This window comes from Gasterosteus aculeatus, chromosome 11 (genome assembly GCF_964276395.1).
Source record: "Gasterosteus aculeatus chromosome 11, fGasAcu3.hap1.1, whole genome shotgun sequence".
In the NCBI taxonomy this organism is placed as follows: Eukaryota; Metazoa; Chordata; class Actinopteri; order Perciformes; family Gasterosteidae; genus Gasterosteus; species Gasterosteus aculeatus.
This window is the reverse complement of record NC_135699.1, coordinates 10,614,873-10,640,631: the sequence shown is the minus strand read 5'-3', so window position 1 is coordinate 10,640,631 and position 25,759 is coordinate 10,614,873. Positions and strand designations below refer to the sequence as shown.

General features: G+C 40.8%; 3 protein-coding genes across 4 annotated transcripts; 1 reads left to right on the top strand and 2 right to left on the bottom strand.

The window, feature by feature from the left end:
- Window positions 1-473: 473 nt before the first annotated feature.
- Window positions 474-14,372, bottom strand: LOC120828396 (transmembrane protein 235). Its single transcript, XM_040191953.2, has 4 exons — window positions 13,928-14,372; window positions 5,265-5,342; window positions 4,316-4,453; window positions 474-1,761 (listed from the first exon to the last, which is right to left on the bottom strand). Exons 1-4 carry the CDS (start codon window positions 14,097-14,099, stop codon window positions 1,523-1,525), a joined length of 627 nt encoding a protein of 208 aa, XP_040047887.1. The 5' UTR covers window positions 14,100-14,372; the 3' UTR covers window positions 474-1,522.
- LOC120822996 (sterile alpha motif domain-containing protein 3) lies at window positions 7,776-13,371 on the top strand. Of its 2 annotated transcripts, none has more exons than XM_040183032.2 (8): window positions 7,776-8,233; window positions 8,346-8,507; window positions 8,865-8,952; window positions 9,048-9,209; window positions 9,304-9,507; window positions 9,734-9,902; window positions 10,227-10,306; window positions 10,425-13,371. In XM_040183032.2, exons 1-8 carry the CDS (start codon window positions 7,875-7,877, stop codon window positions 10,719-10,721), a joined length of 1,521 nt encoding a protein of 506 aa, XP_040038966.2. In that variant the 5' UTR covers window positions 7,776-7,874; the 3' UTR covers window positions 10,722-13,371. The 2 variants fall into 2 exon arrangements, with proteins under 2 accessions (XP_040038966.2, XP_040038970.2); XM_040183036.2 differs by having other exon boundaries at window positions 9,728-9,902.
- A 3,744-nt stretch (window positions 14,373-18,116) lies between the features above and the next one.
- Window positions 18,117-24,343, bottom strand: fscn2a (fascin actin-bundling protein 2a, retinal). Its single transcript, XM_040191966.2, has 5 exons — window positions 23,179-24,343; window positions 20,759-20,915; window positions 20,549-20,670; window positions 20,289-20,456; window positions 18,117-20,136 (listed from the first exon to the last, which is right to left on the bottom strand). The coding sequence occupies exons 1-5, from the start codon at window positions 23,999-24,001 to the stop codon at window positions 19,931-19,933; spliced, it is 1,476 nt and encodes a 491-aa protein (XP_040047900.2). The 5' UTR covers window positions 24,002-24,343; the 3' UTR covers window positions 18,117-19,930.
- Between the last annotated feature and the right edge of the window lie 1,416 nt (window positions 24,344-25,759).

Genomic DNA, 25,759 nt, shown 5'->3' with positions numbered 1-25,759 from the left:
ATGGTGTAATTTTGGAAACCAAACGATTATTGCGGAGGCTTTGTAACCTGAATTATTTATAGGGCCTCTTTTCTCTCTCGTCACCTCGTGCGCTGGCACAGACGTGCCCTGGCTGTTCTGAACCCACAGTCACTATATCATTAACTGGTTTATCTGGAATGCATGACACTTTTATAAACAACAATACTGGAATATGCAAACTTATATTCCCGCTATTCTTCCAAAAACAATACAAATCTAAAATTTGACATAGCTCACTTAAACATCATATTCCCTTCGGATATTCTGAACTTCACCAACATCATTTTCCATCCAATATCTAGATATTATTTGGACTTTTTTTCTTTACAGCAGGCTGCCTCTGTTGCAAAATATTGGTCATTCATTTCTGAATTCTCAGGCGGTCTTTTGTCATTCTGGAGAGAAGGGAGTTTTCCTCGGGTCGGACTTGTGATGTGCAAAGGCACTGTGGGTAGGTACAAAACATTTAATGTTGTCTCACTTTCATATACAGAGAATATGTAAAAACAAAGTGCACGACTGACAACACAATTACTCAGATGATCATATTGTCTCACAACACAAAAATCTTACATTTTACATTTGATCAGCTTTTTCCTCTGTTGCCTACTTACTGTTTGCTGTGAATTTACAGTTCACATGAATTGATGTTCAATTGCTTTTCTGCCAGCAATATAGTTCAGTTTTGAGAGCATTTGAGAGCATATTACTGTAAGGAGAGACCACAACACATTACAATATCCATCTCTAACTGCAGCAGAGCATGCAGCAACATGTGCATATATTCTGTTTCACTGAAAACAGAATCCCCAAGAGCACATATATCTTTACCAGTCATAAATGCTTTTACCAGTAAGATAGATAGATAGACATGAAAGCAGAAAGCACAACATGACAATTGAGGTCACCAGCCAGCATTGCCTCAATTTTGTACTAAATGCTGCTTATTCTTCAATTGGTGTGAAATTGAAATGTTCTCCAACACATGGAACAGCAGTACCATGAAATATGAGACACTATAGCAGTCCTGTGATATAGAGTTTGGGTCACTCCATTGTGCGGTCGTTATCTGGTGCAGAACCGTTAAAATATCTAATATGGCACGTGTGAAAAGGAAATGATCCCATAAAGCCACTTCTGTTTCAGTGAATTTTTTTTCAAGCATTCTTCATAACACATCTGAGCTCTGGCTGAATCAAAAGGTGGACAATGTTCTCAGCTACTCATGCTGCACATGTGGATGGAATGGCATCACAGAACTGAGAAGCAGGGGTTCTTCTCTTTGTGTGGGAAGATGTATACTTATGGACAGGGACAATGAACGGTGAATTACACCGGGAGGATGAAAGGCAGCCTCTACATTTCTGTATCAAAGACATTTCAGCTCCCACCTGCAATTTTCTACCTCGCCCCCAATCGTGTTAATGCTTCAAAATGAAATAAATAAATACCAACGTCAAGGAGTTTTCGAATTCACTTGGGCGTCGACTGACGTCAGTCCCTACAACATGGCGACGCCGGAGTCACAGCGTCCCTTCAGCTGCGTGATCCGGGCAGCGAGCATGAGCAGCAGGCCGGTGGTCACCTCCAGGCTGTAGGAGAGCCAGGCCGTGGCTAAGGACCAGCCGAAGGACACTTCCACGTGGGCCAGGCTCTCTGGGGACACCACCTGCTGGAACTCCTCCATGGCTAGGTGTGAGTATTTGATATAGATGCTGACCCCCGTGAGGGTGAAAAGACCTGTGCACAGGAAGCAAAGTAGGTGAGTACGTACGTCGTTGTACTCGTAACACGGATGATGTCGGATGATTCTTGAGGAACTATAATGAGTTATCTTGGAGTGAGATTCTTGTGTTGCCTGGACAACATCTTCCACCGTGATGTGTTTCAATAAAACAGTTCTCTCAATAACATGATTATGGTGGTAATGCAGTTATGAGCAAATCATTTTCTAACGTGACACCTTCAATTCGCTCAATAGAGGACATTAAATATTACAAACTTGAACACATTAATGATAAACAGTCTAGATAATGAGTTTCTTAAGCATTCAAGATTTAAAGCTGTTTTGAGAATCCAAACATATCTCATTTCAAATTTAAATTATTCCATCGAGGTGTTTCTAAATTGAATCCAATGATCCACAGCAGAGGAACCTGCGGTTTAAGTGGGACGTTTCTGTATTTCTTTTAATTTCCCAAACAGACAAACAGGAGACTGATCAAAATGACAGCAGATGTGTGCCGACAAGACTAAAATATACCGAAAGTCAACCCGAAGAAATACTTTTATACTCAAATACTCAATACCCGTGTGACATTTAGAATGACCTTGAGGCAGAACCAGAATACTGCGATACACAAAACTTAAGTACAAAGTACATTTATCCATAGCAGTTACACTGAGTTAATTACTAATTATCCTGTAAACTGTGTTTTCTTTCAGTTTGCATATTTGAATGTTATCTAAAGTCTAAATCTATGAAAAAATATCGTACTTGGTTGTCTAAGCTTCAAATGGCTCATATGATTTTATCTAATGTATGTGATTTATTACAAACTCAGTGTTTGGAAGAAGAAAATCATCAGAAAGTTAATAGTGTAACATTTTTAGTTTAACTCTTGGTACAAAATCTAGTTTACATTCATAACGATTGTAGATGTGTAGTTCATTTTAATTATTAAAAATAAAAAAATCCCCAGGCTACTCTGGCCTCTTCTTTAACTTACAAACAAAAAAATGGTGTGACTGATTATAAGTGTCAATTTATAGAGTGTAACTCTGCACTTAGAGTGTTAACTTTTACCCAGTGTGGATGTAAGTGCCAGTAGCGATTTCCTCCAGTATAAGAGGCGGTTTTGGAGGTGGAAGATTGAGGTGTTTGTTTTTTTAATGTAGGGATGTAGACAGGCAATTTAAATTAGCTGCCTTGGAGGCAGAGAGAGAGATGGTGAAATATAAGCAGTACAAGATTCATTCATTCACTATCAAACTAACTGAGGTTAAAATCCATTCTGTTTGAGTTTGGACCTTAAATGCATTCTTTGATGGACGTGCATTCATTGTGACTACTAACAGCTGAAGCTTTAGAGGGAAAATGCTCATGATTCCTGTGATAAGACACAGTACCTAAAACAAACTTGACTGAACAATGGAGATTGAATTTAATTGATATTTTCCCAGGATTCCATTTCAAAAAGAACGCCATCAGAGCGCTGAGGATTCCTTCTGCAAACCCCCTCTGAATCGATCAATTAACAACAAGATCTTCTGCTTTTCTTGTGCTACTTTATATTGCAGAGCAATCACTTCAAATGCTGCGAACACGTTATCGTTTTCCGTAGCGAGAATGTTTGGCGGCCTGCTGCAGGGCGCCTCACGGGGCAAACACCGTTTAGCTGTTCTGAATAAGAGTAAAAAAAACAAGGCCTTTCAGTGGTTTTCCATTTAGAGGTTTGGTTTCACAAAGCACAAATGAAAGCAGACCACGAAGAAATACACGTCAAATCTCGTGTGCGTGTGGGGTTGAATAGAGTTCTATCAAAACCTACTGAGTGCTGCGCTTCCCATGGAGAACATGTCGGTGTATCATAAGCACCAGCTGTTTTGATTCACAGCGCTCTACGGCGTTGCCCTGTTTGATAATTGCTGTTAAACATGTGATTTAGCATATCAAATCTCTCACAGATGGTACGACTACTATAATCGGCTCTGACAGTGTTGAATCATCCATCCGTTATCTATTCACACAAAAACCTGATTGAATAGATTGACGGGAGTCTTTTACTGTGAGTTCCAAGCAGGCTAAGCTGCTCTAATTTAAATCATTTAAAAATCCTATTTTCTGCACTTCGATTAACAGTCTGATCAAATAGATCATTACCTTACTCAACTCAACGGAAATGGGATTTTGAGTGTATTGTGTAGCTGTGAGTTATTGCCGATAAGTCTGCCCCAGTCAAATGCAAGATTTGATATTTATAAAACAGGTATTGTAGGTTTCTTATTCGCCTTTAGTCTAAGAAGGAATAACTGAGATTTAAGCGGTTGCCAGGTGTGAAAAAGAACAGGAGAAATGACATTTTCTGGGTTTTCTATGCTTTAGCTAAGACACAACAAGGTACCTTTATGTGTAAAAGATTTGAAGGCCACACTTGTCGGCCGTATTTCCCATCCCGACCAAAACATATAACACACTGACAAGCGAAAGCAAAGGGTTTGCAACAGAACATCCTGGATTCAAAATGTCGCATTGGTTCAGAACAAATAAAAAAGATCTTCCCTATAGACTCACTACAGAAAAGAACATAGGATGCCGATCTAGCCAGCAGGTTGGGACTGCAGACCAACGAGCTGACAAGTGCAAAGATCCAGCCAAACAGCAGCAGGACCAGACTGAGGGGCAACAGGATGACCACCACCTTGTGCAGGCCTGCAGACACAAACACACAGTGGTTAGTGTGCTTTCACATTTTAACGTACTGGTATATTTTGGATGTTCTGACCCTTGTCAGTGTATCGCCTGCAGGGGACTTTGGGCGACATACTCTCAGTTTGGAGAGGGGCGACAGGTGTACCATCACTGGAGGCATATTTACGAATCCCGCTGCTTTTAAACACCCACATGAATGCAGAAGGATTGACTTGGTGCCCAAACTCGTCGAGAACAAGCGGCTGACCTTACCCTAAATATCCACTACCTGACCTCAACCAATCGTATCCGCCTCAACCAGCTTAAACTGGCGGTACTCACCAGGACACAGCGGAGTTTCCCATTGGAAACCAGGAGCGTTCAATGAGAACACCTACTTCATGGGTAAAGTATTACAATTATTGAAAAGATATTTAATAAAACACCTTAAATGCTCCATAGTCGTAAATGCAAAAGGGAATCATCCCATTTTTCGGCTTTGCTGCCACGCTCGTGCTGTTTTTCTCCAAACAGGATGCGTGTCGAATGCAACTTATACTACGCGTGGATAAATATCTCACACAAACCCACTTGAAAACACCCAAGTTGCCTTTTAACGACAGGTTAGCTGGATGTGCTGCTGTGTGCAGATTGATTTCTACCATCCAGGGAGACACTATTTTCTAATTTCATTGTCAATTGCGCATGAAGCTCTAAAACCTGCGTAGGTCAGCAGAGATTTAATATTATTATAAGATTTATTACTTTTTTAGAATTTTAAATCCACCTCATTATTAACTCCCATGTCAGCTGATAAACAAACAACGCTTACCAAGAAGATGCCTTTCCACTTCTGACAGGCTGGACATATTCGCCGTGAAAAAAGGGATGACTGAGCTCATGTTTGCTCCTGAAAATGTCAGGGGAAAAGGTTACACGTGAAAAGACCCTGTGAACAGAGCTGCACGAATGGAAAACGACTCCCAACAATGCCATTTTTAAAAATCCAATAATTGTAGAAATAGTTAAATTCAACACCGTGCGAGCTCGAAATAATGCAATTGAATAGGTCTTTAAAGGATAAACTACAACAGTTTTTCCTCTTTGGGCAGAACAAAGCTGTCCCTGCTGAGCGCAGCCATGGCAGTTACATAAATTGTGTTAGTCCATGTTCCACCTTCATCTCACAGGTGCACTGCTTTGAGAGCTTCACATCTCATGCTGTCTCATTACACACACAAAAATAGAGGTACGAGAGAAGAACAGTTTTGTACTTACGGGTACACTTTTGAAGAATGTTCCCTCAATAATACAGTATTGGTCTTTAAGAGGTCATAAGTGTACCTTTTGACTAACAGAAAGGGTACAAAGTGACTTAAAGCAAAAGAAAGAACAAATTTGTACCATTTGAAGGGGTACATGCAGTATTTGAAGTAATTGTAGTATTATAGGCCTATATTAGTAGTTATAGTTGAGGTATTTAGAACTATTATTATTATTGTTATTGTTTTATTGTTGTTAGCCTTTTATTATTGCCAACATTTAGTTTTAGCTCAATGTGAAGCATGAGACTATTTTGTTCTACAAATCTGTTGAATTTTCAGCTCAGTTTTGGATTTACAGCCTCATTTGAACGTGGTGTTTTTGTTTTGAGCTCAGTCAGTTTGGAAAAGCCTGCCTCACACAAGTATGTGGAGGCAAAAGGAAGGAGAAGTTTTAAGGCCATATCCGGATATTCCCTCATCAGTGCCACCCAGAAGATCACAAGAGAACAAGTGGCAAAAAGATGCTTCAACCTGCCATCCCTGTTCAGCTCAATAAATTGTCCCTGCATTTCTGAAGACAGACAAATAATTTCCTGTGCAAATAAATGGATCTAATTACCCACCTGAACTAGTCTTCTAAAATCACTCACTGTAAATCACGGTTCGTGAGCTTTTATTAAACGGTTACTAAAATGGTGGCTGTAGACAACCTAGTAACATAAAATTATTTACTGAAAACAAATCCTAATTCTTCTGCCAAAATATAGTTCCCCAAGGTAGCACACTGGTTGTCAAGCAACAGCGGCGCACTAATACCAGAGACGTCAAACTAGTGCCGCGCAGGACAGACAGGAGTCAGTTCACAAAAAAAAAGAAAAGTGTCCGTTCACGATTCAACTGTTCATTCAGTAGCTATGTCACTCAAGGGGCTGTCCACGGAGGAACTTTTACAAAAGTTGGTGGTAAGTAAAGTTTGAACTTCATAACTATCACCAAAGACGAAAATGTTTCTAGCTAACATCAAATCATTGGTATCAGTAGCTAGCTAGCTAGCTAAGCTGGTTCTGATATTACAGTCACTAACGTTAATTCACTTAACGCTACTGTAGCTAAGCTAGACAATACTGTACCTTGAACTGCCAAATACGCAGGTAGTAAGTAAAGTTATTGAAAATATTAGCTAGTTTGCTCACATAATTAAGTCGGCTAACGTTATTAGCCATGCTAATGTCAAGCTAGCAAAGGTACACGGTCTCCCGCTCAAAGCTCCAACAAACAAAAGAAATCACCCAAGCCCACGAATACACTCTGAATTTGAAGTAAGTTATAATTTCGTATGTATCTTATTCACTAGTGTTTCTTACTTGGTGTTTATTTATTCATGTTTCCATTTTTATTCCGACAAAACATTTATATCGTAGTTGGTGGTAAAAACATGTTAAAGGAAAAAATATATATTTTGAATTGGCTTAATTAATTTTCTCTCCAAGTAGCAACCTTTTATCTTCCGTTTAACGCAACACACAGCAATGTGCGGGGATATTAGTGCTGAGTGGCTTAAGATAGTTCACGCAACACATCCTGGTTTTTAATAATTAGTCAGTAAACGCAGTATTGTCTGAAGCAGGCTGGAAACATTGCACTTTTATTTACAAGGACTCGTCGCGGTGCTACGTACGTTAGTTTTTGACTTTAGTCAACACGTGAGAACTCGTCTGACACAAAGAGTATCCAGCTGAGTGCTACATGTGTGAAATAACAACTATAGTCTGCACTGTGTGGTGTGTCTGTAAACGGCTTCATTCCGAGTCCCTCCCTCCCCACTGGCACCGTGAGTTACCATGGTTACAGGAAACTGAAATCCTGAAACGTTATAATGATGATCAATAAGAAGTATTTGGTTAGTTTGACTGTACAAAATCATGAATGTAGCGTGATTGTAGCTTGATGCTGACATCTTGTATTCTAACATATAGAAAAAATGTAAAGCCTCAGAGCTTGATTATTAACAGTATGTTAATGATGACTAAGGGGATAACTCGCCATCAGACTGACAAGGCTGCAAAAGTTGCTGTTTGTATGATGTATTTTTCTGTTGAACATAAGAGGCTATTATTAATAATAATTAATGATGATAATGAGAATTAGAAAAATAACATACTAAACATTTCTGTAAAATGACATATAATGATTATATACAGTTTTTTAAAAACTTTATTTACAAACCATATTACAGCGAGTTGCAAAAAAGGTTGTTTTTTTTAATGAATTGCGTCAGTCACTATCTGTATGTCCAGAGTTTCAGTGCTTCTTTTAATAGCTTTTTCATTTATATTTCAGACAATGATGTGGATGGAGAGACAGTAGACTGCAGACTCACAGAAAATATGATTGCATATCTCTTTGACAAGTCTTTCAAAAAGCAGCTAAAATTCAGAGACTTCACACACCGCTACAAGGAGGTCACCGTTACTTTGGAAGTGGTCAACCCAGAACAACAAACATGTGAAGCTTCTGTGTCCCCAGCAAACCAGAGGTGGTAATGTATTAATTAGGCTATTTTTTTCACCATTTCTTTTTCTATTTTTATCTTTCATTGAGGTGGTGTTGTCCTAATCTGATAATGTTTTTCTTCTGCTGTATTGCAGGTTGGAATCTACTTGCCACAGACTGCCTGCAGTCATTTCTATTCCACAATTCCTACAAGATGTCCAGAGCCGCTTAGATGCTAAAGAACCGGTCCGCAAGAAACAAAAGTACCGTAACAAAATAATTGGGACTCTGTATGACATGCTGTCACAGTGTACAATGTAAGTGTTCTTTTCCAAATATCATACAAAACATAAAATTTAATATGTATAGTTTTTATAATTTTCCACCAGATGCACGCATGCAAACTTGTCACCCCGGCACACACCCACACAATAACACGTGCACAGAGTGAAGTCAGTGAACCACGTGCAGTGAATATAACATTTTACTCGAATTGATGACAACTACACATGTTACTGTAAATGTAATTAAACCTTTGCAAGTAAATACCAATACTTTATCCATACACCTGTTCAACAAGCATACATTTAAACAGGTAGAAAGTGATATTTAAATTTTCTCCTGCAGTCACCTTAATATGGTAATGTAGTTTGTTTTGTCATTGTTTGAGACAGGTATCCAACCAACTCGGACTACGTTCAGGTCGTTAAAGCGTTAATTGGGAAGTACCCTTTCTTAAGGGATGTACACGGGAATGGTTATGTAAGTACCTCTCCTTTGGTCTCTAATTTTAAAATATTTTAGATTTACAGAAGTATGCATAATTAACTTTCATGATATCTGTTTGGAACAACCAGCATACCTGGCACAGCCAACTCAAGAGAAAATTCCAAACAGAACAAGCTCCACTAATCAACAATGAAGTAAAACGGGTCAAAGAAAAGTTTTGGCAAGCAAGATTACTGAAGACTCCACAAGAATCTACATCCACATGTCCAAAACGACTGAAGCCATCTCTAGTAAGTCCCCTCAATCTCACAAAAGCTAAGGCAAGATCACATTGTTATATTGTGTACATATGATCTGTAACCAGTGATATCTGCTTTGATAAAGGAATCATGCATTGTGGGGGAGGATGCAACCTCTGTTGAGGCTCAAATCAAGGTGCTTGAGCAATACAGAAAGTTGCATCCCGACATGAATCTGGTGAAAGACCGCATGATGAAAACCTTTGCATGGAGACGCCGAGAAATAGCAAAAGGAATGTCAACTGAAGATCTGTTGAGGAGATCTCCATTCCTAAGAACATCCGCTGGGGTAAGAACAATTAAACTGCTGCCAACTTCAGCCACAGTCAGTGCTTTAAATTGCTCCCGGTCTATATATTAAGACTTAACAGAAATTCTGAAAAAAGGTTCATATAGACTTCTCCTACAGTTGTAATTAATTTAAATTTGTAAGATTTTACTGCATCTGTCCTGGCTGCCACTACAGCGTTCCTCCTATGCCTTTCTTTCCCCTATTTTTCTTTTTACAGTCTCAGTTGTGCGAGGAGGTTGATGCCATGCACCCCTCTCCAGTCAACATATGCCACCGCATCAGTGAGAACTTCACATCTATTCTCCCAAATATGCTGAAACTTGTCAAGGATTCGCCACTGAAAAAACTATACATGGAAGCAAGAGAGGATGCCTTGGCTGAGGATATTAAAGGTACTGATTTGAGCACATACAACTTGTTAATTTTGCTCCATCATTGTGTCAGTTGTGTACAGTCCGTTTTTTAAAGAGACTGTGTACAGTTCCACTGAACTGGTATTGCATTGTTAATCTGTGGCACCTAGTGGGTGTATAATGCAACATTATCTTGATAATGTTTAATTTTATTTCTCACATGCATTTTAAAAGCTAATACATTTTAGTTTATTGTACTGAACCTGAAGTAACATGCGATAGCCTGTCTTGGAATTTACAGGTTATTTGTGTCAACCAACATTCCTTGAAATGCATTAAAATTGTAAAATCTGTATGACCTAGGAATTGACTTCAGGGGTGGACTCCTCCTCTTGCCATCCATACTCAAGGAGAAGATTGAGGATTTCATTATGCTTGGACAGGTAAATACCTGGTGTCCTTCATAGCCACTAGCCATAAGTTAATGTTCTTTTAGATCACTGTGCATGCTTAATCATATTGATCTTGTTATGTATGCTAACATTCTTTTCTCTTATGCAGAAAAATCCTCAAACTCCATATCCAACCGTTCAACTGAAAGCACAAGGGTTGAAATTTGCCCTCTCCAGACAGTGCCAGAGTGTGGTCAATGTCGAGGGAATTGAGGTCTGTTCTTGCACTTCGGTGGATGAGGCCTTCATTGCAGCTTTCTGCATGTACTTTGTCTTCAACATGGCATATCCTGGATACTTGAAAAAGACACTGACCTTTCTCCAGAGGCTCATCGCAAACATCACGGGGGATGGAGACAAATCCCTGCCGGTAACTGTAACTCGAATTGTCAACCTTCTTCATTGATCATGCCTGGACTGCATCAGTGTACAAAATGCTCAAAGAGGACCTTTACTCTTAGAAAACTGATTCATCATATTGGACTTGTACATGCACACGACCCTCATTTCAACATAACCTGTGGGATAAGTAACTGCCAGTCTGCATTTTCCAAGTATCATTCTTTTAGGCGGCATGTTTATCGAAAACACAAACACAACATTTCTGATTGCTCTGAAGTAACTGAAGAACATTTTGAAGAACTAGTTGAACACACACATGCAGTTGAACAGCCCACACCACCAAGTATAGACACTTTGCTTGAAAATTTAAGAGACCATTTATTTAGTTTCATTCTCAAGTGTACTGAAAAAAATAATCTCTCACTCTCTGTCCAACAAGATATTGTTGATGACCTAAATTTTTTATTGTGTTTTTTCAAAGAAAACTATGACTCATTCATTTCTTATCATTTGGATAAGACTGGTTTCCGCATTAGTGATTGCCCAGAACTTGAGCAGGTTTTGTCTTCTTCAGACTTTTTTCAGAAAGCATGCGATTCTATTCGGTCACCATTCATGATAAAAGAGCACTGCAAATCAAAAATGGACATGACAGAACCGATCAGTTACACAGTAAGAGACAATTCAGGAATGAAAATCGGTACTTATTCTTATGTTCCAATCACACAGGTATTGCAAAAATATTGCCAGGTGGAGGATGTGTGGGAACAGATTGTTTTGGATAACCACGGAAATCGAGATGATGACATTCTGACCGATTACAGTCAGGGGGTGTACTTTAAAGAGCACTCATTTTTCAAAGATCACCCTCAAGCTCTAAGACTTCACTTTTATGAAGATGAATTTGAACTTGTGAACCCACTGGGGGCTAAAAGAAATAAGTACAAACTATGTGCTTTTTATTATACAGTTGGGAACATAAGTGGAAAATATCGCTCAAAGTTGGGTCACATTCATTTAGCCTTAATGGTTCGGCATTCACATGTGAAAGAGTCTGGGCTTGAAACTATACTACAGCCCTTGATAGCTGACCTGAAGATGCTCTCTACAGAGGGCCTCACGTTCAGTCTTGATGAAGTAGAGCACACAATTCAAGCTGCTCTAGCAACCATTTCATGTGACAACCTCTCTGCTCATATGATTGGGGGCTTTTCAATGTCTTTTAATACTGGCCGGATATGTCGATATTGTATGGCCTCACATTCAGAGATACAACATGGGTTTTGTGAGGAGAGTTTTGTTCTTAGAACAACTGAGGTACATAAATATCACGTAGACTGTGTAAAAAATGACAAACAAAGTGCTGTTGTATATGGTGTCAATGGTAATTGTACATTTGATGCGCTGCCTTACTTTGACGTGACAAAATGTCTTCCCCCAGATGTAATGCATGATTTGCTGGAGGGACTTTTGCCTCTAGTAATGAAGTTGGTCATATGCAAAGCTCATAATCAAAAGCACATAACCATAAGTGAACTCAATGATGAGCTGAAAAATGTAAACATTGGGAAGAATGACAGACGAAACAAACCAGTGCCATTGACTGAAAAACTCCTTGGACATTCTAAGATAGTTGGATCAGCCAGTCAAAAATGGTGCCTATTCAGACTATTGCCTTTTTTAATGGCTCAACATATCCCATCTGATAGTCCATATTGGCATGTGTTCTTACTATGCTCAGAAATTGTGGATACCGTAATGGCTACAAAAGTGAGAAAAGATGAGCTTGCTCATTTGAAATTGCTGATTCAAGAATTCCTTGATAAGACTACTGAAGTCTTTGGAAATGTTTTAACACCAAAGTGTCACTACTTGATTCACTATCCAAGACTTATATTGATGTATGGTCCTCTTCGCCCTTTGTGGTGTATGAGATATGAAAGCAAGCACCAATATTTCAAAAATATTGCCAGTAAATGTAGGAACTTTGTAAACATAACTCTGACTCTCAGCAACCGTCATCAAATGAAGCAATGCTGGGAGTTTTCTTCACATAGGTTCCTAGGTGACTTTGAAAATGCACTCAGCAAAAGCATTAGTATGCCATTTTCATCTCTGCCACGTGATTTACAGAACTCTCTGAAATTAAACCAACGTTTTAAAGATGTGCAGTTTCAGGATAAAGTGCTTCAGCGTGTTTCATCTTTATCTGTCAATGGTGTCAAATATGGCCTTGAGGATGTTTTTGTAGTAGGTCATGTACACACTGAAGCCATCCCTTTATTCTTGAAAATTAAGTACATTCTGAACGTTGAGACTTTTTGGGTGTTGTGTGGGAAACTGTTACTGCCTTGCTCTTATGACAATCACTTCCATGCTTACCACGTCAAAGTTGACAATGACTGGATTTTACTCAGTCCAGGAAATGAGTTGGACCATCAAGCTCTCGACACATATTTAGTCGATGATAGACTGTATGTTTCCTTGAAGTATTCTGTGTAAGTATGTTCTATCTAAATGTGTGTTACTTTTTGAAGTATTCTGCCTCATGTTAATGTGACTGCAATCTTTACATATTGTAATGTTATGCATTGCCATTGATTAATTGTGTATGTAGCTATATAGAATTGAATGAATTGAGATTTTTACACTACAAATGCTGCCATGTTTCTCAAACATACATTTTCATTGATGTTAATAAATGGTAAAGAAGCAATTATTGTGTGGTACATTTTTGTCTCCTTAAAGTCCAGAATAGCTTGTCACTGGGGGGTACCCTTTTAAAGTACAGGAAAGTACCCTTTCAATGAGGCATTGCTGTACCTTTATAGATTAAAGGTACATTTATGTCTTGCAGGGTACACAACTGTACTTGAACTGGTACAATTTGATAAGGTACATAAATGGACCAGGACTGAAAGGTACACAATTGTCTCTCAAAAGGGTACCTCCCCTGCGACAAGCATTTGTACCGATTTAGGTACAAACTGGTACCTCTATTTTTGAGTGTGTACTTATGGCATTTACTGTGGGCGGCACCGGCTAAGCATTGGACGTATCTGGAACCTCAAATTGAAACTACAATGAATTTTTGCCACCCAAACAATGAAGAGGGGTAGAATGAATGGCGGTAAAGCTGCTCTAAGTGCACATGGTAACGCAGCAGAATGAGATGGAGAACCCTCGGTCAATAAATAAGGACAACAATAATAAATCTCATGCAAACTACATAGCCTACTATCAAATGTGGGCTTAAGTTGGAATCTATACCTTCATTAATCATCCACAGTCCAGAATGCGAGCTCAGGTCGGCCGAACCTGTGCCGTTGGGTTTATTCACATCGATAATGTACCAGTAATCGGTTCCAATGGCCACTGCGAGGAGGCTGAAGCTGAGCAAACCTGTGAACCCAGCAGCGATGACCACCAGTCCGTACCTCATGTCCGCAACGCACAGCGCAGGTACTCCAAGTCTTTGCACTTTCTATCCTGCTGTTGCTGTGTCTTGCATGGACGCTCAAAGGTGCGCGATGCGTAAAAGCCGTCCGCTCCCCGCGCTGGTGTTCTCCATCGCACGCACGCTCATAAAACGCGTAATCCCCGTCATTAGTTTAATTGCAGGAGGTGAAATGAAAAAAACAAATAAGAAAACACGAGATGAAGGTGCACCGATCCTAGAACATGTGATGATTAGCAGACGCTCTTGTGGCGATCCAATGTGTCCAGCTCAGAAAACAAAACGCCACAGTTGTGATGCAGAATTTCAAAATAAAATCAGGATCGCGGAAATTCCTTGTTGGAGCTGCTAGACATTTATTTTTTTATTCAAACAGGTCTGCATCCGGCTACAGTTTAGTAGTTTGACGATTACTTGACTTTTACCGTAACTTAATTGTACAGTATTTTCAGACTACAGCTGTAACTAGAGATGTGCATATATCACGAGCCCACACATGCACTAGTGAATTAAACAGCTGCCGACGATGACGTAAACAATTACAAATAAAAACAAAATTTAATTTCAATGGCAAAATACAAAAACTGTGATTGCAACATTTAGGATGTTGGTTTAGCATCTTGGTGTCATGGACCATATAACAACTCACAGGCAATGAGAGACACTGTGGATATTGGAAGGGTCCTGTGGGTGGGCAGCTTCGTTAAATAATGCTGCATGTTTAAAGCTCAGCAAACCTGAGCTCAATTACAAAAAGATAAGATACCATCTGTTGTGTTGGGGCATTTGCAAACCGATAGGGACGTTAGGGAAGTAAACAATGAGAGTAGTGGTTGCAGAGAGAGATGCTCTGATGGGCCTGTTACTAACTAACTAACTCTGTTTAACGATGGAACTTTCCTCCACATCCCCCAGTTTTATTTCGTCACTGACCCACGGAAATGTAAACACACAAAATCAAACAACTCAAATAGAAAGCTTTCCTCTAAAGCCAACGTGCAGCAGGAACAATCAGAGCGTGTGGTGTGGATTATGTTTGGTTTATGAGCTTGAGCACATTTTAGACAATCCATTTGCTGCATTGTTCCTTGTAAAAATTCCCAATGGGTCGTCTTCTATACCACTTAGGCTTGGCGGTCCGTGGGGGGCTGGAGATAATTTGAAAATTATTCCAACAGAAAACCTTTTTTTCAGGTTTGAAGCAGCAATGAAATGCTGCGATGTGTTTCACTTTTGAGGCCCAGTTTAGTATGGAATTGTTACGCCGCTGGGGCCACAAGGGTTTAGACTCAAAAGCAGACTCAAGGCGTAGTAGTCAGAGGCAAAAATAGTCTTTACTTCAGGCAGGGGTTCGGTACACAGGCAGTCAGACAGAGAAAGTGGATCACTCCAAATCAGCTGGCAAAGGATGACGGAGAGACGGGAAAGGGCCAAAACACGGGAAGGCACACTCAGGAGAATCGCGGGTAAGCTCATTGGGAACAAAGAGACAAACTGGCACAGAGCAGGCTGTTGGCACAAAGTAAATACGCATCAGAACGAGACACAGGTGGAAACAATAAGGGTGGGGCTTGCAATCACAGGGCGGTGGCACACAGGGAGGAGGGGTCTGAAACGAGAGGGAAAGGTGAGTGACAGAAACACAACAGAAAACAATATGTGACCTAATGCCCCAGTCTGGGTGTTACAGGAATCTTTTGTAATGTTCATGAATATTATAACCTTGAACGTCTTTACACACAAATATAAACACTTTACAAATTTGCTTAAAAGCTGTAGTCAAAATGTGTTGCATTAAATCAACATACAGGATTTTACAGGCCCGGGGCTTCATACTCGCAGTGTAACAGCTGGTTTATATTGTTGGCAACATGAGTGACCATGTGTCTTGAATTTGAAGCACAATTTATTACTCATAATCTTTGCTGAGGGATTTCTTTGGCTTTTGCCAAGTGAGAAAATAACATATAACTTAGTTTGTGGTTGACCTCTGCTCTGCCTCAACAGCTTTTGCAACCGTTTGCAGAGCTAACCCTGATGCAATTAACAGATAACCGAATCTGCTCTGTTTTCACAGATTTATTATAAGAATTAAGGTCGAAGGCACCCAGCGACGTGACATCCAGTCTGTGGGAGGCAGCAAGGAGAGGCCAGAGCAGCGCGATGAGCCGACACGTCATTAGAAGGAAGGACACAGATGAAACTTCGGCCCTTTGGCCAAACTCACGTTGGTGTGTGTCCACTTCGATGCCACATTGTGGTGATTCATCTGTCACTAACAGCGCCCAGATAATCCTACTCTGTATCAGCCGCTATGTACCGAATAACATTTATGTTTACTTTAAGCGTCACATTAAATCTCCAGTGTTGGATGCCCTTCTTTTCCGCTTTTAGTTGGCTCGTCTATGTTGCGTGAGGTCTGTGCAGCGTAGAGGAGCCAAACCTCATGAGCATTCCTCTCTGTGATGCTGGAGACGGGCTCAACGGCTTGGTGTTTTTTTCAGCTGTTTTTGTATCCTAATTAAAAGTGGCACGTGGTCTATTTAAGCTTTTTTTTAATTGTGTGCTGTGTGGACTCTTCGGCTTGCAAGGTTGTCTTTAGTTGTTAAATACATTATTGATAGCCTTGTTTTGTCAGGGTGTTGCTACTACTCTAACAAAATGGTTCACTTGTAGATTTTAATATTCGTTGCCCTGTATAGGTAGGTGGCTAATTTGGTTTGGAAAAAAGAAACTTCTTAAAACTCCTTACACTAGTTTCTTTTTTCTTTGTTGGATTATTTGGCACTCAGAAATGCTCTGCCAAATGAAAACCTGTAAGTTGTGTTTAACAATCGTTGCTTGTGAGCAGAGCAATTATTGTCTTTAATGCTCAGAGAAAACATCAGGCAGTGCAATTATAGGATTAAACAAGAGGAGGCAAAGTGTCATGTGAATGTGTTGGGTTTAGAGTGTGTGTTTTTATGTAGATTTCAAGAAACCTCAGAAATTCTTAGAAAGAAATACTATGTTTGTTAAGTATACTATAGGATGGAGAATTGAATGGCTAGAAACCCAAAATGCTTCCTATTCATTTTGCAGAATCTCGTCTTGTTCTCTTTATTGTTGTTTCTCAGTATTGTGTACGGCAAGTGACAGTTCCAGTTAAAAACATTCTCCTCAGAAATGTGCAAACTATGGTCAGTTTGGTTCCAGTGTGGACAGCTGCTAACAGGCATTGTGGTTTGGTGCAAGATCTGCTACTTTTGCAGAACTTGTCAGCGACTATTAGCAGTAGCAGAGAATGAGTTAAGAGGTGTCCACACTGCCATCTAGCGGGGTTGAAATCAAAGCCTATGAGCACTATTACACTGATTAAAGAGTCTCCTGTCTGACTTTAACGTACGGATGCATGCTGACCCGCTAGGATTGTGTTTTTAATGGGAAATAGCTGCAGAAAGTGCAGTATATTCTTGTATTTTGGTTAGATTTTAACTACGTTATTATTTATTTCTTTATATATTATATTCTTTGTAAAGCTGAACACCTGTATTGAATAATAAACTGGATGACTGTATCCATGTTTAATGGTCTCTATACTGCATGGAAAATTACGTTTCTGAGCAAGGCACTGAATCCAACGTTGCTTTCAGTGGGCAGCTCTGTAACCACTGATTTGTGTAGGTGTGAAAATAATGGGTGAATGATTTGCATGATGCAAAACTCTTTGACTGTTGAGGTAAAAAATGTGCTGTGCAAGTGCAGTCCATGTACTGTTGGCCGAGTCAAAATGTCTTTTATAAAAAAAACACACTGAGTTTGCTTGGCTCCATGCTAACTGAGCTGAAAAAAATCCTTAATGGCCATTAATATATTGACTTGATTATACTTCACATTTACTTAGCCACAGAAGAGATATGTTATCGGCGTTGCGCTACAATAATCTGGCAGAAACTTAAATCTAAACTGACAATTCAGGGAACACTTCAGACAAATTAATTCAAATTCTAAAGTCAACATGGATATTGTCAATGTTTTTATTGTTATCAACATTTTCAAAATTCATATCAGAAAGCAAATATCATACAACAAAAAAACAATAACAATCAATCCATTCTAAAATATGGCCGGGGGCTGACAGGATACTGTACTTTGGTGAACAAGCCTTTTAGAACTTGCTTTCTAAAATGTCTCTCTATTAATTTCAAATTGCACATATCACAAAAACACAGGTTTAGAATAAACACAGGTTGTAATTACATTACACTTAAACTATTGCAGATTTATTCTCTTCCAGGTAGATGACCGCCACAAACCGACAGGATAAATTGTATATGGAGTCAGATTGTCCTCTTCTCTGCCCACCAACATCTGTGCCAATAAAGTCAGGTTGGCGTGTGACGTTGATGATCACTAATTCAGTGGGTCCTCTGAGATGAAAAAAATACTAGAACATCCTCCTTTCAAAGCGCTGTGCAGTACAAGGGCCAACAAGATACTACTGACTCATTTTACACTGGAGCATTTTGTGAAATAATTGTTTGCCGTCTTTTCCCGAATTAGATGGGGGATCCATGTCAGTTTCAATGGGATGTTCTCGGCCGACCCGTGCACAATGCCGGAGGGAAGGCAGATGCCCCAGCTTTGTCCAAAGTGAAACATAACATGCCCGCTGCCACGTTGGATATGGGTTTCACGGCAGTCGCTGTTGCAATGGCCGAATTTATTCCAGTAAGACATTTTTCTTTCTCCGAATCTGTCAGTTCAAATCCAGCATATTTTCTAATCTTGCCACCAAACTCTGGACATTAGAACAGTGTATAAGAGTGCAGTATTGTTAAAGGCCCCTAGGCAGAACACCAGAGGAGCACTTATGAAATTATGTATAAATCATCAAATTGCTCTAAATGTGCCCTGATATATATATATATATATATATATATATATATATATATATATATATATCAATCAGCATGTATACAACATCTGTGCTGACGTCCGTCCCTGAACATGTCCCGACTCAGTATTTCTATGTGGTACACAAAAAACTATTTCAGTGTTTGCAATTATTAATATTGTTGAGCATTGCAGAGGTGTCTGAGACAGTACTCTATCTCACCTACTTCACATCGGTGCTTTTGTGGAAGCTGTACATGCTTTATTGAGATAAATGAAAACATCATTGGCACCAGCCATCGGTGCATTACCTTTGCTCACGGTGACGCCAATGATGATCAATAGAATATATCAACGTATTGAACTCATTAGAAATCTGTAAACAAACCCAGTGGGATAAGTAGTGGCATCCAGGTTATATAAATATCCCGATAAAGGTTGTTGATGAAGTTCTAGTCACGTGAACCAAAATAAGTTTATTTCTACATTGTCCGATTTTGAAGTCATTTGTTCTACTTAGCTAGAGAAATTAAACGATGGCAGATAATCTAGTTGCCCCTCACGTACCAGTTGGGCAGCGACACTGATTTTGTTTGCAAGGATCAGTATGGCTGCCCTCAGAGATATTTGGTTGTTCCTTGACCTTGTATTGTACCTACAACGTTCGTCTGAAGGAAATCTGTTTTTGTGATATCACACAATATGTGTCGATTGATGTTGGCATTGTCATTTAAAAAACACAACATTTAACATAGACTGTAAAAAACACATCTTGAGCTGTGTGTTCCCAATAAACTTCCCAATAAAAAAAAAAAGATTGAGATTGGGCACCTGGCAGCTTGTATAAAAACAGTCAGGACAATATTACCCGTTCAGTCCCCTTCATCTGAGCTGAAGCAGGTCCTGCACCTCACTCTTTGCTTCTCTTTTGAGGAGCCCGATCAATACTCCCAGAGAGAAGACGTGTCAACAGTTGTACCGTCACCCATGAGCGTACCTCCCTGGTCTCCACGGAGGTACTTGCCATCAGAGCTTTTGATAGCGACGCGTCCATGCTCCAGGAACTCAAGGAAGAAGTCCTCTGGCTTTTCCCCGTCCGAGCACACGAGGTCACCGCTTGAGACGTACCAGAACTTTCCATTCACACCTGCAGGAGCACAACAGTGGCTCATGTGTTTGCTACATGTTGGAATTGCTTCAGTAGATGCTAGATATCTATTTTAAACATGTGTATGTATATATATATGATTGCGTTATGCAGAAATGTGGTGACGTGCACGTGTGAAAAAAACCCCTCACTTTTTATATTGTAGGCACCATCGTTGAAGATCAATGAGAAGATGTCGTAGACGGATCGATTCGCGTTCAGAGTGTTGGAGTTCTTGTGGTGACACACGAAGCCCGTCTCGCCGCGAAGGATCAGCATGGGGCGGTTGATGAGTTTCATCAGGAACAATTCATCGTCACCTGCAACGAGGAAGACATGGCGTTCTCCTTTTCTCTGTTGCACGGCTCAGCGGGGGCACAGTCCTGGAAGAGGCTTGCCAGTAAGCTCTTACCCACTGTATCGCTGACCGCGGACAGCTGCCCGTTCTTCTTGGTACAAACATACTTTCCATTGCTTGCTTTGAGCGCCACCCTCTGCCCTCGCCACTCAATGTCAAACATTGTGTTGATCTTGCTGGGAACAAAAGCACGCACGGGTTTTATTGGCAGGAAGGTTAGAACACAGAGGAAAAGCTCCTCAGTGAAAGCTGTGAGCTACTCACACTTCTGTGGCAGTAGACTGGATCTCTCCGTGAGTCACCAGAGTCCAGTACGATCCACCATTGGTCCTGAACATAGACCTTTTGCTTTCCTTGTCAATCTCCATCTGGAAGGTCTCCATGTCTGTCTCCACATCTTGATTGGCTGAAATACTCACTCCTGGTGGTAAGGGAGGAACAGACACCAATAGTTTATTCAAGGTAAAAACTGTATTGTAATGTTTTATCCTCTTAAATGCAATTTACTCTCTTATGCATCGCCAAAGAGATGTTTTGGTGCACGGTTCAACATTGATGGTGTTCATGCATTCCTCGGTTGATATGACTTCAACACACATTGATTTATGTTGGGTGATTGCAAGGTGTTTCTCTAAGGCTGCTGCTGCACAGCTTCATCTTTCATAATCCAAGGTGTCCAAGTATAATAGTAAATGTTGGATGACTCATTGATCAGATACTCAGTGACTTTCACGTGTTCAGGGATATTAATCCCACTTATTAAACCGTGCTTTATGGTAACACGCTGGCAGATTTAGTGGTTATTCAGACACATTTGGAGATTGCAATGTTTGCTGACTTTTAATCTTTGGATATATTATAGTTTAAGGAAAGATAGGTTTCCTAAATTCACTGAACTTACTTAAATAGCCTGAAATACTGGTAGATTTTAAAGGGTCTGATAAATAAATTTGCTCCATGATAGAAAATCAAAGACTTTCCTCAGGTTTTATTGTAGAAGTGGATCATTGCCTCATTTTTTCTCAATATGAAATCACGTCCATATCGGAATACATTCACCTTTTTAGGTTTGTGCAGAGAGTTATCATTGTAAAGAAGCAACCTGTTTTCTGGCCATCTGTGAGCTTTGCCTCATTATATCAATCAGACCATCAATTTTAATGTGAAAAACAAGTGTGCAAGTAAAGCTTAACCTGACAGAATAACCTTCAAAATGTCTATCTGTGCCCATCTATTCACTCAGTCAGTCAGTGTGCTATTCACTTAACCTCAGTGCTTAACTTTGATCTAGCCAAGTTATTCACTCAATCTACATGCATTGACGGTTGCTGGTGTGTCAGGCGATAGTCGTGTAGTCAATAGCTGAACTGTGTCTGCTGTGGTTCAAACTAGATGCCACAGAAATGTCCTTCAACCTTTGTCTTAAGCTCGTTACAACTCTAATCCCCCACAGTCACCCCGCCACCCTCCCTGTTCATCGCTTGCTGTAATTCCCTGAGTGGTGAAATGCAAATCTGCACTGCAGGGCCTACTAAGCAGCTTTCAGTGCCTTGTTCCTTGAAACAACATGGAACCACCACAAGGCCAAACACTACAGTAAAAAGTGCAATCAGTGTCCCTATATTATGAGAATAGCGTGTTAGGTTGTTACCGTATTTTGACACTAAATTGTATTCATGCATAAACAACAGTTTGAAGTTTCCAATGTTTACAGTCCTGTATTTGCATTGAGCAGCTAAATTAAATAAGGCCGCGTTTTAATTAAACAGCACACAATTTGCTTAAATTCTTTGCTTCAATAATTATACGGTACGTTTGAATCATGCAGGCTGACAGGAGACTTTGTAAAGTAATCTGACTTGTAAGGCCTGGCTGCAACTCGGTTCAACGGCCACCTCACTAAAACACTGGCTGACCACAGATCCACCCGATTTGGAGAACTTCCCTCGATGGTGGAGGGTAAAGGGTGAATAGCCGAGGCTTAAAGTCCGTTGACGGTAATTGGCAACTGTGGGGCGCGGTTCTGCCCTTAAGTTATTTGTACGCCGCTTAAGCTTCAATGGACACGCAGTGGAAATGACAAAGCCCATTACCACAATTACCACCACAGTGTGGCTGTCAACAAATCTGGATCCAGCAAGTCAGACATGAAAGGAAGAGCTTTCCTTCATTACCTGGTTAATGATGCTGATTTTGCCTTTCGATTACTGTATTGTAATTGTACACTCAATCAAACAAATGCACCTCTTTCCATGTTGACAAGAATTCCTCATTACTATTCAGTTTAATGTAGAGAAAAATCTAAAAGGACTATGGATTGTAATATTAAGTTATACACTGTAATTTAAAGTAAAATATATAGTACGCTGCGCTGTAAAGTATCTAAAAATGCTGTCACCCAGTCACAGGTGCAGCTATTTGTAAAGAGCACGAGGAAAGTGATTTCCCGTATCAGTCAAGAATGTCGTACCTCTTTTGTTTCCCATGTGCAAACTCAGCAGGGAGCCTCTCTGAGGAGTTCTAGCTATATTTAGCTCACATGTTCGCCCCATTGTTCTTATTCCCATTCATGACTAAGTAGACACTTTTCGTTCGCTTCATTTTGAATAGATTTAAGGCGCAGCAATCCAATCCGTTTTCTATACAAAGCTAATAATGTATTTATTCATTTTTAGACTGATTACCTTGCTTGACCGAGACGTATCTTTTATTGGCAGCCTGAAAAACCACCTGTGGATGACTCTCCTCGAGATCAAACAGCTCGTCCTTTCCAGGCTTGGAGCATCGGCCAGATCGCAGCGTCCCCGTGGGACCCACTGGGGTCAGGTATTTCCCACCACAGTCCTTGAAAGCCAACTTCCCAGACTTCAGCTCCAGCGTGAAGCTGGTGTTGTTGCTGTTCTCCTTCACCAGTTTGCCGTCGTTGCTGAGGAAGCGGCTGTCGCAGGTCTTCAGGCAGTATTTGCCATCGAGGTACACCAAGGTGACCAGAGAGTCCACCCCCCAAGGAATGTTGCTATCCACCGAGATCTCTCCGTCCGAAGCGGACAGATGGGCGTAGCGCTTGCGCGCCACGCTGAGCAGACTGGCTTGCGGGTGCAAAGCCAAGTGGACGGCCCAGAGCTCTTGTTCCCCGATGACTTGGGCAAAGCAGGACAGGTAGTCGGCCGAGCCTCCGAAGTAACGCAGGTAGGGCTCCGACTGCAGCGCCCAGCGGCCGTCGGATTGAGGCACGATTAGGAAACGGCAGTCGTTGTCGGGCTTCTCTGCCCCGCATGTGATCTTTCCATCTTTGTTGGAGGCCAGATAGCGACCCAGGTGGCTGCGGAGGAACACCACTTGGCCGTCTTGCTCGTCCTGCTCCAAGGTCCAGATCTGCTTCTTCTTCATGCTGACACCCGAGGCGTTCACCTTGAAGCCGAAAGCCTCGGCCGTCAGGTAGCGGCTCTCGTAGTTGACGAGCCCAAATTGCAGTTTCAGGGCCTTATTTATTCCGTTGGTCGGCATGTTGGAACGGGCCACGCGTTTCGATTGCAAGTGAAAAGATTTAGAAGAAAAGGAAATGAGGCAAAGTAGGCATGAACCTGAGAAGCGAAAACAAAAAGCTTGATTGCCCCCTCTTTTGTGCCTGAAGCTGTAAATTTTCTTCTCCCGTCACTTTCCCCTCCCCCCCCCAGAGGGCTTGCACAGGCACCGGCTCTCTGTTCCTTAATGATTTAGGATTAAAATCAGCAGGACAGAGCACCTCAATCCAACAAGCCGCTGACGTCACATGCCACTGTGCCAACCACAAACCTCCCCTCCTCCCTCACCTTCTCCAGTACACACTCGGACTCCTGCCGTGTCTTCACCTCTCTCACACTCTCATGTCTTTCCTTTTCTCCTCCACTCCCGTCCTCCTTCCCTGTAACTCACACCGGCCCACTCCTTTGTCAAACACGACGTCCTATTGGTTGTCACGCTCATATTTAGGTTAATTTTCAAGTAGCCAGGCCATCACAGGCTTGGATTATCCTAGCTTTGATCTGCTGGCTAGCCACGAGCTAACTGGAAAAGAGGTGATTTTTGTTTTTCCCCTCCTTCAAGTCTTTCCAGGTTTTTCAATGGTCAGTTTGTGTAAAAATATGCACATTTTTTATTGACATTTCCTATGTATGAATAAGTCTTCTTCTTTTTAAAGGCAAAGAGCCTTTGTGTCATTGCATTGGACCACAGTTAATGTACATGGCTGACTGATTAAGAGGCAGAGTCTTAACTCCAGAAGCGGTACAAAGGGTTCTTTCTGAAAGTTCGACCCCAGTTTGCCACATGCAGGTACAGAGGAGTTAAATAGCAACATTGTGTTTGCTTCAAATCTGTAGAGATATTTAAATACATGGAGTTGGTGAGCTCAGTTTACAGGCATTTGAATAGCACATATTTGAATGCACAAGCACTTTTTATTTGCATTTGCTCCACTTACCCCTGACTCTTAACCTAAACATTGCAAACTCTTCTCGAACACCAAACTTGTCATTCCTTCAGCCAATTGATGATGGACGGCACAGCTCCATGACCTTTGCCAGGGTGCAGCTCGTCCCTTTGTCATAGCATCATACTCCTCTTTCACTAAGGTTCCTATAGATGTTGAAGGTAATGGTAAGGACAACAAATCGGAAATATATATACGAAAACCACAAGTCGTGTTATGTGTCTACAAAGCTAAAACATTGCTTTTAGCTGTTTCAACAGGACCCAGTTGACACATACGTCCCGTTTTGTACCCATGGAAAGTGAAAAGAGAAAGAAGAATGAAAAAAGAGAGCTTGAGAGGAATGCAGATGAGGAACACGTTGTCACTATCGCCATCATGAAATGTAATTCCAATTAATGCTGTAAGGGTTTGTATATAGATCATACTAATTAGCAGCTAGCAACTGGCTGACCCCCGTTGAATAATAATGCAAAGGAAATTGACCAAATTTATTTTTTGTCTACTCTTACTTGCCTTGAATTTGGATGGAAATATCTTCACATTAGGGGGCGGCACGGTGGTGTGGTGGTTAGCACTGTCGCCTCACTGGGTTTGACTCCGAGTCTGCATGTTCTCCCCGTGTCTGTGTGGGTTCTTTCTTGGTTCTCTGGCTTCCTCCCACAGTCCAAAGACACGCTCTGGGGATCAGGTAGATTGGGGACTCTAAATTGCCTGTAGGTGTGTGAATGGCTGTGTGTCTCTGTGTTAGCCCTGCAATTGGCTGGTGACCAATCCAGGGTGGACCCTGTCTA